At 41.6% G+C, this 13,263-nt stretch overlaps 1 protein-coding gene across 22 annotated transcripts in view; it reads right to left on the reverse strand.

The window, feature by feature from the left end:
* SVIL (supervillin) overlaps positions 1-13,263 on the reverse strand; it is a 256,176-nt gene that overhangs the window by 96,526 nt on the left and 146,387 nt on the right. For all 22 annotated transcript variants that reach the window (NM_174190.2, XM_059892375.1, XM_059892378.1 and 19 more), the window contains 1 exon segment: positions 6,754-6,845. Coding sequence is in view for 13 of the 22 variants with exons in the window: in XM_025000263.2 (XP_024856031.1) it covers positions 6,754-6,845 (92 nt within the window). In the remaining 9 variants the exon portion in view is untranslated.

Consider the following 13,263-nt stretch of genomic DNA (forward strand, 5'->3'; position numbering starts at 1 on the left):
CATGAGGTTGCTAAGAGTCGGACACGACTGAGCGACTGCACTTTCACTTTTCACTTTCATGCATTGGAGAAGGAAATGGCAACCCACTCCAGTGTTCTTGCCTAGAGAATCCCAGGGACGGGGGAGCCCGAAAGGCTGTCGTCTATGGGGTCGCACAGAATCGGACACGCCTGAAGCGACTTAGCAGCAGCAGCAGCAATCCCCAAAGTGGGGAAACAGTGGAAACAGTGTCAGACTTTACTTTTTTGGGCTCCAAAATCACTGCAGATGGTGATTGCAGCCATGAAATTAAAAGACGCTTAGTCCTTGGAAGGAAAGTCATGACCAATCTAGATAGCATATTCAAAAGCAGAGACATTACTTTGCCAACAAAGGTCCGTCTAGTCAAGGCTATGGTTTTTCCTGTGGTCATGTGTGGATGTGAGAGTTGGACTGTGAAGAAGGCTGAGCGCCAAAGAATTAATGCTTTTGAACTGTGGTGTTGGAGAAGACTCTTGAGAGTCCCTTGGACTGCAAGGAGATCCAACCAGTCCATTCTGAAGGAGATCAGCCCTGGGATTTCTTTGGAAGGAATGATGCTAAAGCTGAAACTCCAGTACTTTGGCCACCTCATGCGAAGAGTTGACTCATTGGAAAAGACTCTGATGCTGGGAGGGATTGGGGGCAGGAGGAGAAGGGGACGAGAGAGGATGAGATGGCTGGATGGCATCACTGACTCGATGGACGTGAGTCTGAGTGAACTCCGGGAGTTGGTGATGGACAGGGAGGCCTGGCGTGCTGCGATTCATGGGGTTGCAAAGAGTCGGACACAACTGAGTGACTGAACTGAACTGAACTGAATCCCCAAAGCCCAGTCCTTCCCTCCACTTCACCTCCTCCCACTTGGTAATCAGAAGTCTGTTTTCTATGTTCGTGAATCGGTTGCTGTTTCATAAGTTAGCTCATTTGTGCCACATTTAAGATTCCATGTACAAGTTGTATCACATGGTATTCGTCTTTCTCTTTCTGACTTACTTCACTTAGTATGATAATCTCTAGTTGCACTGAATGATGTTTTATTTGAACTGCGAATGCAATTCCAAAGGGAAAAAAACTTCAGATGAGCACTTGTAGTACTCCCCACCCCCACTGAATTTTGGTCAGGTATATTCTAAAGCACTGTAAAAATAAAAAGCTAGTAAGAAAGCACGGAAGTCACCCCTACTGGGGAAACACGTGGTCACTTCATGTCTTTTGTACAGAGTCCACAGACTGCTCTATCACTGCTCCATCTTCTGACTGCCGGCCCTGAACATAGTTTATTCTTATTTATGATCTCCCAAAAGAAGGTTTCCTTCCTTTAAAATTTTTATATAATTTCAGTCTCAGAGAAAAATTAAGACATTTTCCATTTGTAAACATTTGTTACTATACTTATTTTTACCCCCCTTTTCTATCTCCATATGTATATTTACATGTAAATATATATGAAAATATGCATATATTTATGTGTATATACACATGGATATAGCACTTCCCAGGTGGTAAAGAACCTGCCCGTCAATGCAGGAGATGAGTTGGAACCCTGGGTTGAGAAGACCCCCTGGAGAAGGGCATGGCAACCCACTCCAGTATTCTTGCCTGGAAAATCCCATGAACAGAGGGTCCTGGTGGGCTACAGTCCATGGGGTTGCAAAGAGTCAGACACGACTGAGCAACTGAGCACTGCGAGCACGAATGCACACACATTCTCATATTCACATATTAATTTTTCTGAACCATTTAAGAGTAAGTTGCAGCCTGATGCTCCTTTTAACTCTAAATCCTTCAGTGTCTCTTTCCTAAAAACAAGGGATTTTGAAAAATTAGACTCAAATGCCATAATTCAATTGATGGTATGCTGTGTCATATGTATAAAACTAATACATGGTTCAGAAAATAGCAATATTCGTCATCATAAATCCAGATAGAAACTAGCACAGCTGGTCTAACTTCTGTTGCAATAAATTTTCAAGTGCACTGAGACTTGTATGTACACTAAATTATCCCTTGCTAAAATCCCTGTGATTTTAGTCTGCTGCTCTTGTCTAAGAAATATGAGTTCTATGACTCTATTTCTTCAGCAATTTCTGACGGGACTTGCATTGGTCATTTTCCAAGTAAGGCAATTTAAGAGGATTTGACATCAGGGGCTATAATACTTTTTATAAAACTATTTAATTTGCCTCATATATTTTGTAATAACATATAATAGCAATACGCAGGGTAATTTGGTCTGTTAGGTGCTTTTCTTGGGAAGCATGGTTTCTTCAATTAGCTCTGAGAACAGGCTTTCTGGTAAAGTTATTGTTGATTTCAGTCCCCCAAGTCTGAATACAGTAGAATCTTCCAAAGAAATGTAAGTAGCGGGGGGACTGCCAAGAACAGCTCTCCCCCTGCCTGCATTTGATACCACGGGCCAGGTCCAGAATATTCTGTATGCTGATCTTTCTTCCCCAGGAGTAATCCACTTTAACTTTTACACTTGGATGGCAGCCACTAATACAAAGACCAGCAGCTTATAAAATAAAATCATTACAAACCTAGAGGAAAGAGGGGGAGGTGTGATGGCTATCAGAAGGGTTTTTGGGGGGACAATGAAAATGTTCTAAAACTGACTCTGCTGATCAATGCACGACTCTGTGAAGCTACCAAAAGCCACCAAACTGTCTACTTAAAATGGATAATTGTATAGCATACGAATTATATCTCAATGAAGCTGTTAAAAAAAAAAGTAGAATCATATATTTTGTCCATTTCATAACTCCTAAATGGAAAATCTATTTTAATAGGATAAGCTTTACACTGGTAAAGGGTTTTAATCCCTTGATTACTTGTTCATGATACATGGGTAAAGGAAGTTCCTTAGAGAAAAATCAAAGATCATTTAAAAGCTCAACTTCACAGAAGCATAAATCCCGTCACTAAATGAACGGGAAGAAGCTTCTGTAAACTTATAAACCAACATGAAACTCCATGACATTAAAACTCATAATCAATTCCTATTTTTAACTTGCTATTACCAAGAACTGACAGAATACTGAATACATCTGTTAAGGTGGAGAAATAAAAAGACTTCAGATAATACCTGCGGTCTTTCCAAATGTATCTGCCCAAATTCATAAAGAGTAAAGACTATGAAATAAATCTATGGGAATTAAGATGAAATTCAGGGAAGGAGGGATCCTAATGCTTAAGAAGTATGTTTGAAAAACCTTGTTAATTTAGAAACATAAATCTGGTGAGTACATAATCATCTTTGATTAGGGAAAATCATGATTTTTAATGACCAATTATGATAATGTCTAGTAAAACTGGTTAATAAGTTTATACATTTTAAAATTGTTATATGTAGAGCTCTGAGTCATTGAGCTTTGAGGAATCTAGCATCTGACATTGTTCTTAATTTTTTTGATCTTCTTCTTATTTATTATTCACTAAGAGAAGGAAAGGGGAGACAAAGAGAAGAGGAAAACTTTAGCTTTCTGTAACTTTCCATAATCAGTCAAATCTAAACTGCTGCTGATATCAGTTTGTTCATTCTTGCTCTTTGTTTTGATCACCTTCATAGATTTTTACATTTGGCTCGGGCTTCCTTGGTGGCTCAAATGATAAAGAATCAGCCTGGAATGCAGAAGACTTGGGTTTGATCCCTGGGTCAGGAAGATCCCCTGGAGAAGGGAATAGCTACTACCCACTCCAGTATTCTTGCCTAGAGAATCCCACAGACAGAGGAGCCTGGTGAGCTATAGTCCATGGGGTTGCAAAGAGTCGGACACGACTGAGCGGCTAACCCTTTCAGTTTCACTCAGATTAAATTGAGTCTGTCTTCTGAAAGAGTCTTACAAATTGGAAGGACTTTTCCATTTCACACCTGGGGTTCCAGGTGGGAACCCCGCTCATAGGTGTCCTACCCTTGACTTGAACAGTTAATGAGATCACAACGCAGTGCCTCTCATTTCCAGGTACCATGAACTATCAGAATTTTCTTCCTCATATGAAATCTCACCTGCCTTCTTGTAATTCTACACATTCTTCTTATTTTGGACCGCTGGAGCAAAACAGAACAAGACTCTGTTTCAGTTGACAGTTTTGTTAAACTTAAAAATTGAAAAATGTCCCTTCTTGAAGTTGTCACCACCAGGTGACTCAAATCCCTGGGGTCCTCCTTCAAGCATCCATCCTCATAAACCTGTGTCCAGGAGTACGACTGGTTCAGTTCCTGAGGATGCATGTAAATTTGTCAGTGGGACTTTTAAAATTGATTTTGTTTCTGTTAAGAGAATATTTTTTCTGGTCTAATTTCGTCTGGGCTTGATATCATGATTTACTGCTGCTATTTTTGGTTTTTATGTTGTTTTTTTTTTTCAGGATAGAAGAAAACCCCTGATCTTCCACCAGAAATGTTTATTTTTTTAATTTATTGTTATTGAAATATAGTTGATTTTCAATATTCCAGGAGTGTAGCAAAATGATTCAGTTTTATATATGTATGTCTGTATATATATACACACACACATATATACATGCTCAGATTCTTTCCCATTATAGGTTATTATGAGATATTGAATACAGTTTTCTATGCTAAACAGTAGGTCCTTGTTGTTTGTCACTTTTATATACAGTATGCTGCTGCTGCTGCTGCTAAGTTGCTTCAGTCGTGTCCGACTCTGTGCGACCCCATAGACGGCAGCCCGCTAGGCTGCCCCGTCCCTGGGATTCTCCAGGCAAGAACACTGGAGTGGGTTGCCATTTCCTTCTCCAATGCATGAAAGTGAAAAGTGAAAGTGAAGTCGCTCAGTTGTGTCCGACTCTTAGCGACCCCATGGACTGCAGCCTACCAGGCTCCTCCGTCCATGGGATTTTCCAGGCAAGAGTACTGGAGTGGGGTGCCATTGCCTTCTCCGATATACAGTATAAAATCTTATAATTGATAGGATTAATTATAATTAATTATTAATGAATCCCCAACTCCTAATTTATCCCTCCCCAGCTTTCTCTTTGATTGCCATGAGTTTGTTTTCTAGGTCTGAGTCTGTTTCTGTTTTGTAAGTTCATTTGTATAATTTTTTCAGATTCCATGTGTGAGTGATATATGGTATTTATCTTTTTCTCTCTTTTTTTTAAATCCATTCCTCTGCTGATGGACATTTAGACTGCTGCCATGTCTTGGCTGTTGTAAATAGTGCAACTTTGAATGTTGGTGCGCCATGTATCTTTTCAAATTAGAGAACTATATCTTTTCTGGGTATAGGAGTGGGATTGCTGGAAAAGCTGTTTCTTCTGAAGCAAGGTTTACACAGTTCATTTGGGATAAACCCAGTTTGTGAGCTGTTACTCCCCTGAGTTAGTGTTACAGTTGGTAGAAACAAATATCAGGTAATGCTCATATTATTCCACGTGCAATACTAGAGGTAGAGGGCTGGTAGCTGATGCGAATATTTGACTGCATGTACATCTTAACCAGTCAAAGTGTGAATTCACAGATGTGAATTGGATAAGAAGAGAGACGTTTAAGATGCACTTTACACTGCTTGCTCAGTGTGTTGCCCAGTCAGGAGCTGAAAGATATCCTAGCACTGGAAAGCCTCAGGGAGCTGGAAGCAGTGGGAGGGGGTGGACAGGAAAGAAACAGGCAAGTAAGCAGAACTCATCACCCTTGGAGAAGGTGAAAAGTAAGAGAGAGATGAAGTGAGGCTGATTCTAGGACTGCTCTCTTATCCTCGGTGCCAGCCTGCAGCAAAAACTTGAGGATGCCTAAAATGAAAGGAAGGGACTCGTGGTAAGGTGAAGTCCATCTACAGAGGAATGGATAAAGATGTGGTACTTATGTACTATGGAATATTATTCAGCCATAAAAAGAAATCGGATCATTTGTAGAGATGTGGATGGACCTAGAGACAGAGTGAAGTCAAAAAGAGAAAAAGAAATATTATATATTAATACATATATGTGGAATCTATAAAAAATGGTGTAGATGATCTTCCCTGCAAAGCAGAAATAAGAGACACAGGCATAGAGAACAAGTATATGGACACCACGGGCAGAAAGGTGGAGTGGGATGAACTGGGGGATTGGGACTGACATTTATACACTCAGTTCAGTCAGTTCAGTTGCTCAGTCATGTCTGACTCTTTGCGACCCCATGGACTGCAGCACGCCAGGCCTCCCTGTCCATCACCAAGTCCTGGAGTTCACTCAAACTCATGTCCATTGAGTCAGTGATGCCATCCAACCATCTCATCCTCCATCGTCCCCTTCTCCTCCTGCTTTCAATCTTTCCCAGCATCAGGTTCTTTTCCAATGAGTCAGTTCTTTGCATCAGGTAGCCAAAGTATTGGAGTTTCAGCTTCAGCACCAGTCCTTCCAATGAACACTCAGGACTGATTCCTAACTAGTAAGAACCTACGGTATAGCTCAAGGAACTCTACTCAGTGCTCTGTGATGACCTAAATGGGAAGGGAATCCAAAAGAGAGTGGATCTATGTAGAGCTGATTCACTTTGCTGTACAGTAGAAACTAACTCAACACTGTAAAACCACAATATACCAATAAAGAAGAATTTAAAAAATAAAAATGTGACAAAAGAGGTCATTTAATTAAGGTTGCTTTCTTGATGAGGCAGAAAGGGGCACAGAGGAGAACCAAGCTGGAGATTAGGGAAAGAGTTCTCCAGGAAAATTAGATAATACATTTACACACTCTAGATACTGGTCGACCATCTAGAAGTCTTACCTTTAGGAAGGGCAGCTAAAAGCTGAGCATCGATCCTTCTTTTGTGGTTATCAAGCTGTTCTTTGTCTTCAAGCAAGAACTCTTTCTGAAAGCTAAAAATGATTCCATTAAGAAAATGTTTATAGAACAGTCTTTTGGACTCTGTGGGAGAGGGAGAGGGTGGGATGATTTGGGAGAATGGCATTGAAACATGTATAATATCATATATGAAATGAGTCACCAGTCCAGGTTCTATGCACGATACTGGCTGCTTGGGGCTGGTGCACTGGGACGACCCAGAGGGATGGTATGGGGAGGGAGGAAGGAGGAGGGTTCAGGATGGGGGACACATGTATACCTGTGGCGGATTCATGTTGATATATGGCAAAACCAATACAATATTGTAAAGTTAAAAAATAAAATAAAATTTAAAAAAATAATTAAAAAAAATAAAAGAAAATGTTTAAAGTCCTTTTAAACCCAGGTATCTGATATGAACTGAGATATCACAGAACATAAAAAATTATGTTACTACTGTACATAGTTAAACATGTGTGTATAGATTATAAGTAAAATAGTTTATTTGGGGGAGTTAATAGGTAGCTTTTTTTCAATTATTCATGGTTATATTAATGTGATTTTGGGGTGCAACTAAATAATTACATCAGCATAGGTGGCAGGGGGTGGGAGGGATGTGAGGGTATGTGTGGCCTCTGGTGGTAAAAACATCACTGCACTAGGAGATGGATGCCTCTGTTCAGACTGACAACCTCTTCAAGGGCCACCAGTAGCTGTGCAAACTTGAACTAATCACTCGACTTCTCTGTGCTACAGTCTTCCTCAGAAAATCAGTGACTTGTGTAGGTGATCTACACGCTGTCTTCTGCTGTTGAAACTAAAGTAACAAATATCTTCAATCAAACAAAAATCAAAGAATGGAGAAGAGGTGTGAAAGGTTCATGAAAATTTGTCCAGGGGAAAAAAAAGAAATGGGACTTCCCTGGTGGCCCAGTGGTTAAGATTCTGCCTTTCCAATGCAGGGGGTGAGGGTTCAATCCCTGGTTGGGGAAATAAGACCCTGTATGCGGTGTTGGTACAGGCTTACCAACCAGCTCCTTGCTCTGCCCACCATTCCCAGCCTCCCAAAGCACCCGTTTCTTATACCTGCTGGTGGTGTAAATACTCCCCCCACTGCTGCTCTTCAAGCTCCCACAGGACTCAGCAATCTCTAAGTTGGAAGGAACATGGGCACACTCACCAGGGTGCGTGTGTATGTGTGTGTGTGCGTGTGCAAACACACCCCTGGGACCACTGCTGTCTTCGGCTTACAGATCAGGAAACTGCCCAATGCTTTGGCCAAGGACACACACGCGGCAAGAACAGTACGCAACGTGCAAACCTCCTTCTGCTCTGACACTGTGCGCACGCACCTGGCCCAGGACTTGGAGCCCACAAGTTCACGGCCTCCAGGGGAATGCTCCTGGAGTGGGCAAGACCAGAGCTGCGGCCTCAAAGGAAGAGAACAAACCTAGGGAAACAGGCAACTCATCTTCCCCAACAACATGATCACCTCCAGAGAGGTGGTGATAAACCCGTAAACAAACCCAGCACCAGCCTGACCTTTCCCATGGATGGTCCCGTCTGTGGCTCCGCCCTGCAGGGGTGTGTCCACAGAGGCCCAAGCGGAGACTGAGGAAGTGCTGCGGGAGCTATGAAGGGGGCGTACCAATCACTTATATCCTAGATACAAATTAAATTTCAAGGATTGTCTGTATACTCCAAAATACTGCCATCCCATCTTCCTAGAACCAAGCTTATCAGAAACCCTTAGTTACTGCTTATAAATGTGGAATGCTTATACTCGTAAACAGCAGTGCCATATATTCTCATCAGTTAATAAAAAGTCTTGAGAATAAGTAGGCTTTGAAAACCACACTCCAGGTGGCTTGAAAATCCTAAGACACCCCCTGCTCAGGTCAAAAACTTGGAATAAGCACTGACTTCTCAATAGTGAGAATCCAGTGACGGTTCTCAGTGTTTTTTCATATGATTACATCATACCATCATAGAGGTATGATGTAATCTAAACTTAAAACATTAAACAACTGCAGAATGGCACCCTACTTAAGGAGTGACATGCTATCAATATTTTAATTGACTATTTAACCACTTGAAACATTCCAACAAGTTCTGTACTTTCTTTGGGAAACAAAAATCTCAGGAAGAAAATTCTATATTACAAGGAATGATGCAAACCCTGAAGTATTCAGCTCCAGACCACTGGAGCACAAATATTATCTCCTATTTTCAAAACTGAACATCTGTGTTTCTATTTTCCCCCTTTTATCTGCTCATCAAAAAGCTCAATGAAGCTGCTTAAGGAAGACTAAAAAACTACCCTCTTGTTAAACATTTTACTGAACTTGCACAGAGTGGGGTTCACAATCCATCACCCTACACCCCTGGCTTCACACGCATTTCCTTTCTTGAAACAAACTACAGATGTGTCTGCATTGATGGGCACGACAGCCTCTCACGGGTGGTCAGAAACCATGAAAACCATAGCACGTTAGGGAAATCTCTCCTGCCTCTTCCCATGGCTGACTGTGAATGCTGTTTCCTCCTCAAGTCTCTTTCTCCAGCTGCCTTCCATCCTGGCTAGTCTTGCTCCTGGTCTGGGCCTCAGTTTAAGGTCATCTCCTTAAGGAGGAACCCTGTGACCCTGTGTCCACCTACTAGCACCAAATCTACACTATGTACCTCTGTTTATTCTCTGATGTGACCCTGTTTTCCTATTTATGGAACATATTACAAGTGTCTCATTTTAACTTGCTGATTTTAAAAAAATACTTTAAAAAATCAATAAATGTACAGTGAATGAATTGGCTCTAATAAAATATTTCAAATATTTACGACAACTACTCTGAAGTATTTTTTTTTAAGATTTTATATTTTTGATGTGGACCATTTTTAAAGGCTTCGCAACACTGCTTTTGTTTTGTTCTGGTTTGTCTTTTTTGACCCCACAGCATGTGGGATCTTAGTTACCCAACCAGGGATTGAACCCACAGCCCCTGCCCTGGAAGGTGAAGTCTAAACCACCAGACCACCAGGGAAGTCTCCTGAAGTATTTTATGTATACACTTTACACACTGTGGATATGATGGGGCAAAGAACATGACAAATACTGAGACTCATTAGAAGAGCATGTATTTAATAACGTCATCCCTTCCTCCCTTCCTTCCTCTCCTTCTCTTCTCTTTAAAATAACATATAATTGGGAAAACATCGCTCATTACCTTTGCCTACCTTGCCCGTATGTATGAAAATATGTGTATGCTTGCATGTTTATAAAGTATTTTTCAGGTCTCCATCCTCAAGGTAAAATTTTCTTACTGGAATCCACATGGCCGCCTTTATACTTCTTTCTTGCTGTTAATACCTCTCTCTCCAATTTCCTCCAAGCAACTACTAACCTCTGACTGCTAACCAATGACTACTAACCAAAGATGACTACCAACCAACAATGTCTAGTAACCAATGACTACTAACCGATGAGGAAGTAGATGAGCCATAAGAAGAATAAGGAAGATGGGCTGGAACCAAGGACTCTGACTTGGAATTGTCACAAGAGTTGTGACGGACGCAAGTTTCCCCAAATCAATACGAAACCAGACTGAGACAAGTCACGCCTCTATCCTGGACTTCTGACACGTGGGGGCACCAGTCAGCAGTGAAAATGCAGGCAGGACGCACTGGTGAAGCAATCTGGACCAGTCACGAACGAGCAACTCACTTGCTCATCTAATGGCTGGTTAAACACTTACAAATGTCCTCCCCTACAGCCCTAGCGCCACTCTCCTTTCATTCTCTGAATCAGAGGCACCCAAAGCAGCATCACTGGGGGAGCCCAAGCCCTGGATGCCGGACTATGTCCCTCCTCATTATCAGCTACATGCGGATTAGGGGGTCTCTGCCCAGACCACCTCTCTGGGCCTTGGTGGGTTGCCACAGCTCCAGTAAAAGGTGGGATCCTCTATTACACCATGAAACTGTCTCTCCATATAACTAAAGTATATGCAACAGTCTTCATTTTGGGGAATTAAAATTTTAAAAGCTTCTAATATGAATACAATGGGGCTTCCCTGGTGGCTTAGTTGTAAAGAATCTGTTTATCAATGCAAGAGACATGGGTTCAATTCCTGGGTGGGGAAGATCCCCTGGAGAAGTGGCAACCCACTCCAGTATTCTTGCCTAGGAAATTCCATGGACAGAGGAGCCTGGAGGGCTATAGTCCATGGGGGTCACAAAGAGTTGGACATGACTTAGTAATTCAACAACAACAACAATATGAAGAAACACCTTTAATATGTTTTTCGTCTCCTCTGAAATGGAGCTCCCTTCTTCATGACTAATTCTTTCATACTTCTAGCTCTTTCCTCTGCTTCAGTGATCCAAGAAAAGATTGCCCTTCATGCTTCCATGATAATTTTTTTTTAACATGTCCCATTAACCTACTTAAATGCCCAGCAAGACAATAAAAGGACATTTTATTAAAGTGAGAGCAAAAAAATAAATAAATAAAGTGAGAGCAGCCTATCCTGCGGTTATTATCTTCTATCTTTTTTAAAAAATGGGATGTCCTAATAAGGAACATTCTGTTCCATACCGTGAAGGGCTTCCCGATAAATAACTCTTCTACTGAAGTTTAGTTACAAGACAGGGGAGGGAACATCCCTGGTGGTCCAGTGGTTAAGACTTCATGCTCCCAATGCAGGGGACATGGGTTTGATCCCTGGTCAGGGAACTAAGATCCCACAAGGCCTGTCTGGGTAACTAGATTTCTCTGAAGGAGGCAGGTACTTGTATTTCCAGCCCATTTTATATTTAGGGCCAGAGCCCGGGGGCCACTGTTTTAATAGGCGTACATGAAATACCACCACTGTTTGAGAACCGCTGTGCCCCTCTGAGTCTCTCTCCTTGAATTGACTGACCTGCGCTCATACTTCATATTTTCCCTTGAAAAAGCAGCACTTTTCTGTCTCCTCTTTTTTTTCCCTGCTCTTCAGTTCAGTTCAGATGCTCAGTTGTGTCCAACTCTTTGCAACCCCATGAATCGCAGCACGCCAGGCCTCCCTGTCCATCACCAACTCCCGGAGTTTACCCAAACTCATGTCCATCAAGTCCCTGCTCTTAGTCACGTATTAAGTCTACAACAGCTAAACCAACCTGCTAGTGATGTATTCAAAACAACGTTGCTATGATCTGAATGTTTGTGTTTCCCGGAATTCATAGGTTGAAATCCTGACCCTCAAGGGTGAAGATATTAGGAGGTGGGGCTTCTGGAAAGTGATTAGGTCATGAGAGTGGAGCCTTCATGAATGAGACTGGTGCCCGTTCCAACAAGACAGGATGCAAGACACAGGGCAGTGGGCAACCTGGAGGAGGGTCGTCACCCGTGACAGTGCACCCTGACCTCAGACTTCCAGCCTCCAGGTATGAGAAATAAATTTCTAGCCACTTATAAAATAAATTTTATAAGCCACTCAGTCTATGAGAGTGAACAAATTAAGACACAAGCCTTAGCTTCTATTAAAAAGAAAGCAAAGATGAGAAATAAGGGAGATTGTATCGAGTACTAGAAGAGTAAGGTTTCATGAGTCAAATAAGACAGCCTTACTGATGACCATGCCTCCTCACTGCTCTGGTTTACCTTATACTATTAATAAGATCTGGATGAGATTCATCAAAGTTTACCCCATCCAGTGTGTTCAGAAGGTCAAATCTAACATTCTCAAACGCAGAGCCAAGCTTGCTTGGCTAGGGCACTGCTGACACAACAGCTTATCCCAATGTTTTGAGATGCAAACTTTTAAAGTAAAGAAACAATGTCTTATGTCATACATTAGGAACAAAAGCATCTAAGTGGAATGAAGGGTAGATCTGGGTTGTAGCCTTCCTGCATAATAAAGTGAATGCTGAAATCCACATCTCTGTGTGTTCAGAGACCATCATTTTGTGTCTCCACTTGAAAATCTCAAAACCTGTTAGGGACAGCCATCTGTGAGGCTACATCGGAAATATAGCTACCTTATTAGGCACAAAGTTTAATTTTTCTATTATCTCACCTCACTGATGTATGTACCACGGAATTTTAGCATATCAGGTACATCAAATAGGTACCCATAATATCCTGCAGCCAATGGAATTGAAGGGCAGAAAGGTTAAGAGACCAGGCAACTTGAATTTACCTGGACAGGTGACTGGGTGGATGGGTGGAGGGAGAGAAGTAAGGGGAGAAGAATGGGTCAGAAGGAAGGGACAGAGGGAGGAAGAACAAGACTAGATCCTTTCTTAAAAAACTAAAAGCATATATGTGGATAACTGATTCACTGTGCTGTATAGCAGAGATTGGTACAACATTGTAAATTAAATATACTTCAATAAAAAAAAAAAAAAAAAAGAACAACAACAAGCCAAAAGCTCCCTTACTAAAAGGATAGATTGCAAAAAAGGTATCATATCCTTAGA

This window comes from Bos taurus, chromosome 13, assembly GCF_002263795.3.
Source record: "Bos taurus isolate L1 Dominette 01449 registration number 42190680 breed Hereford chromosome 13, ARS-UCD2.0, whole genome shotgun sequence".
In the NCBI taxonomy this organism is placed as follows: domain Eukaryota; kingdom Metazoa; phylum Chordata; class Mammalia; order Artiodactyla; family Bovidae; genus Bos; species Bos taurus.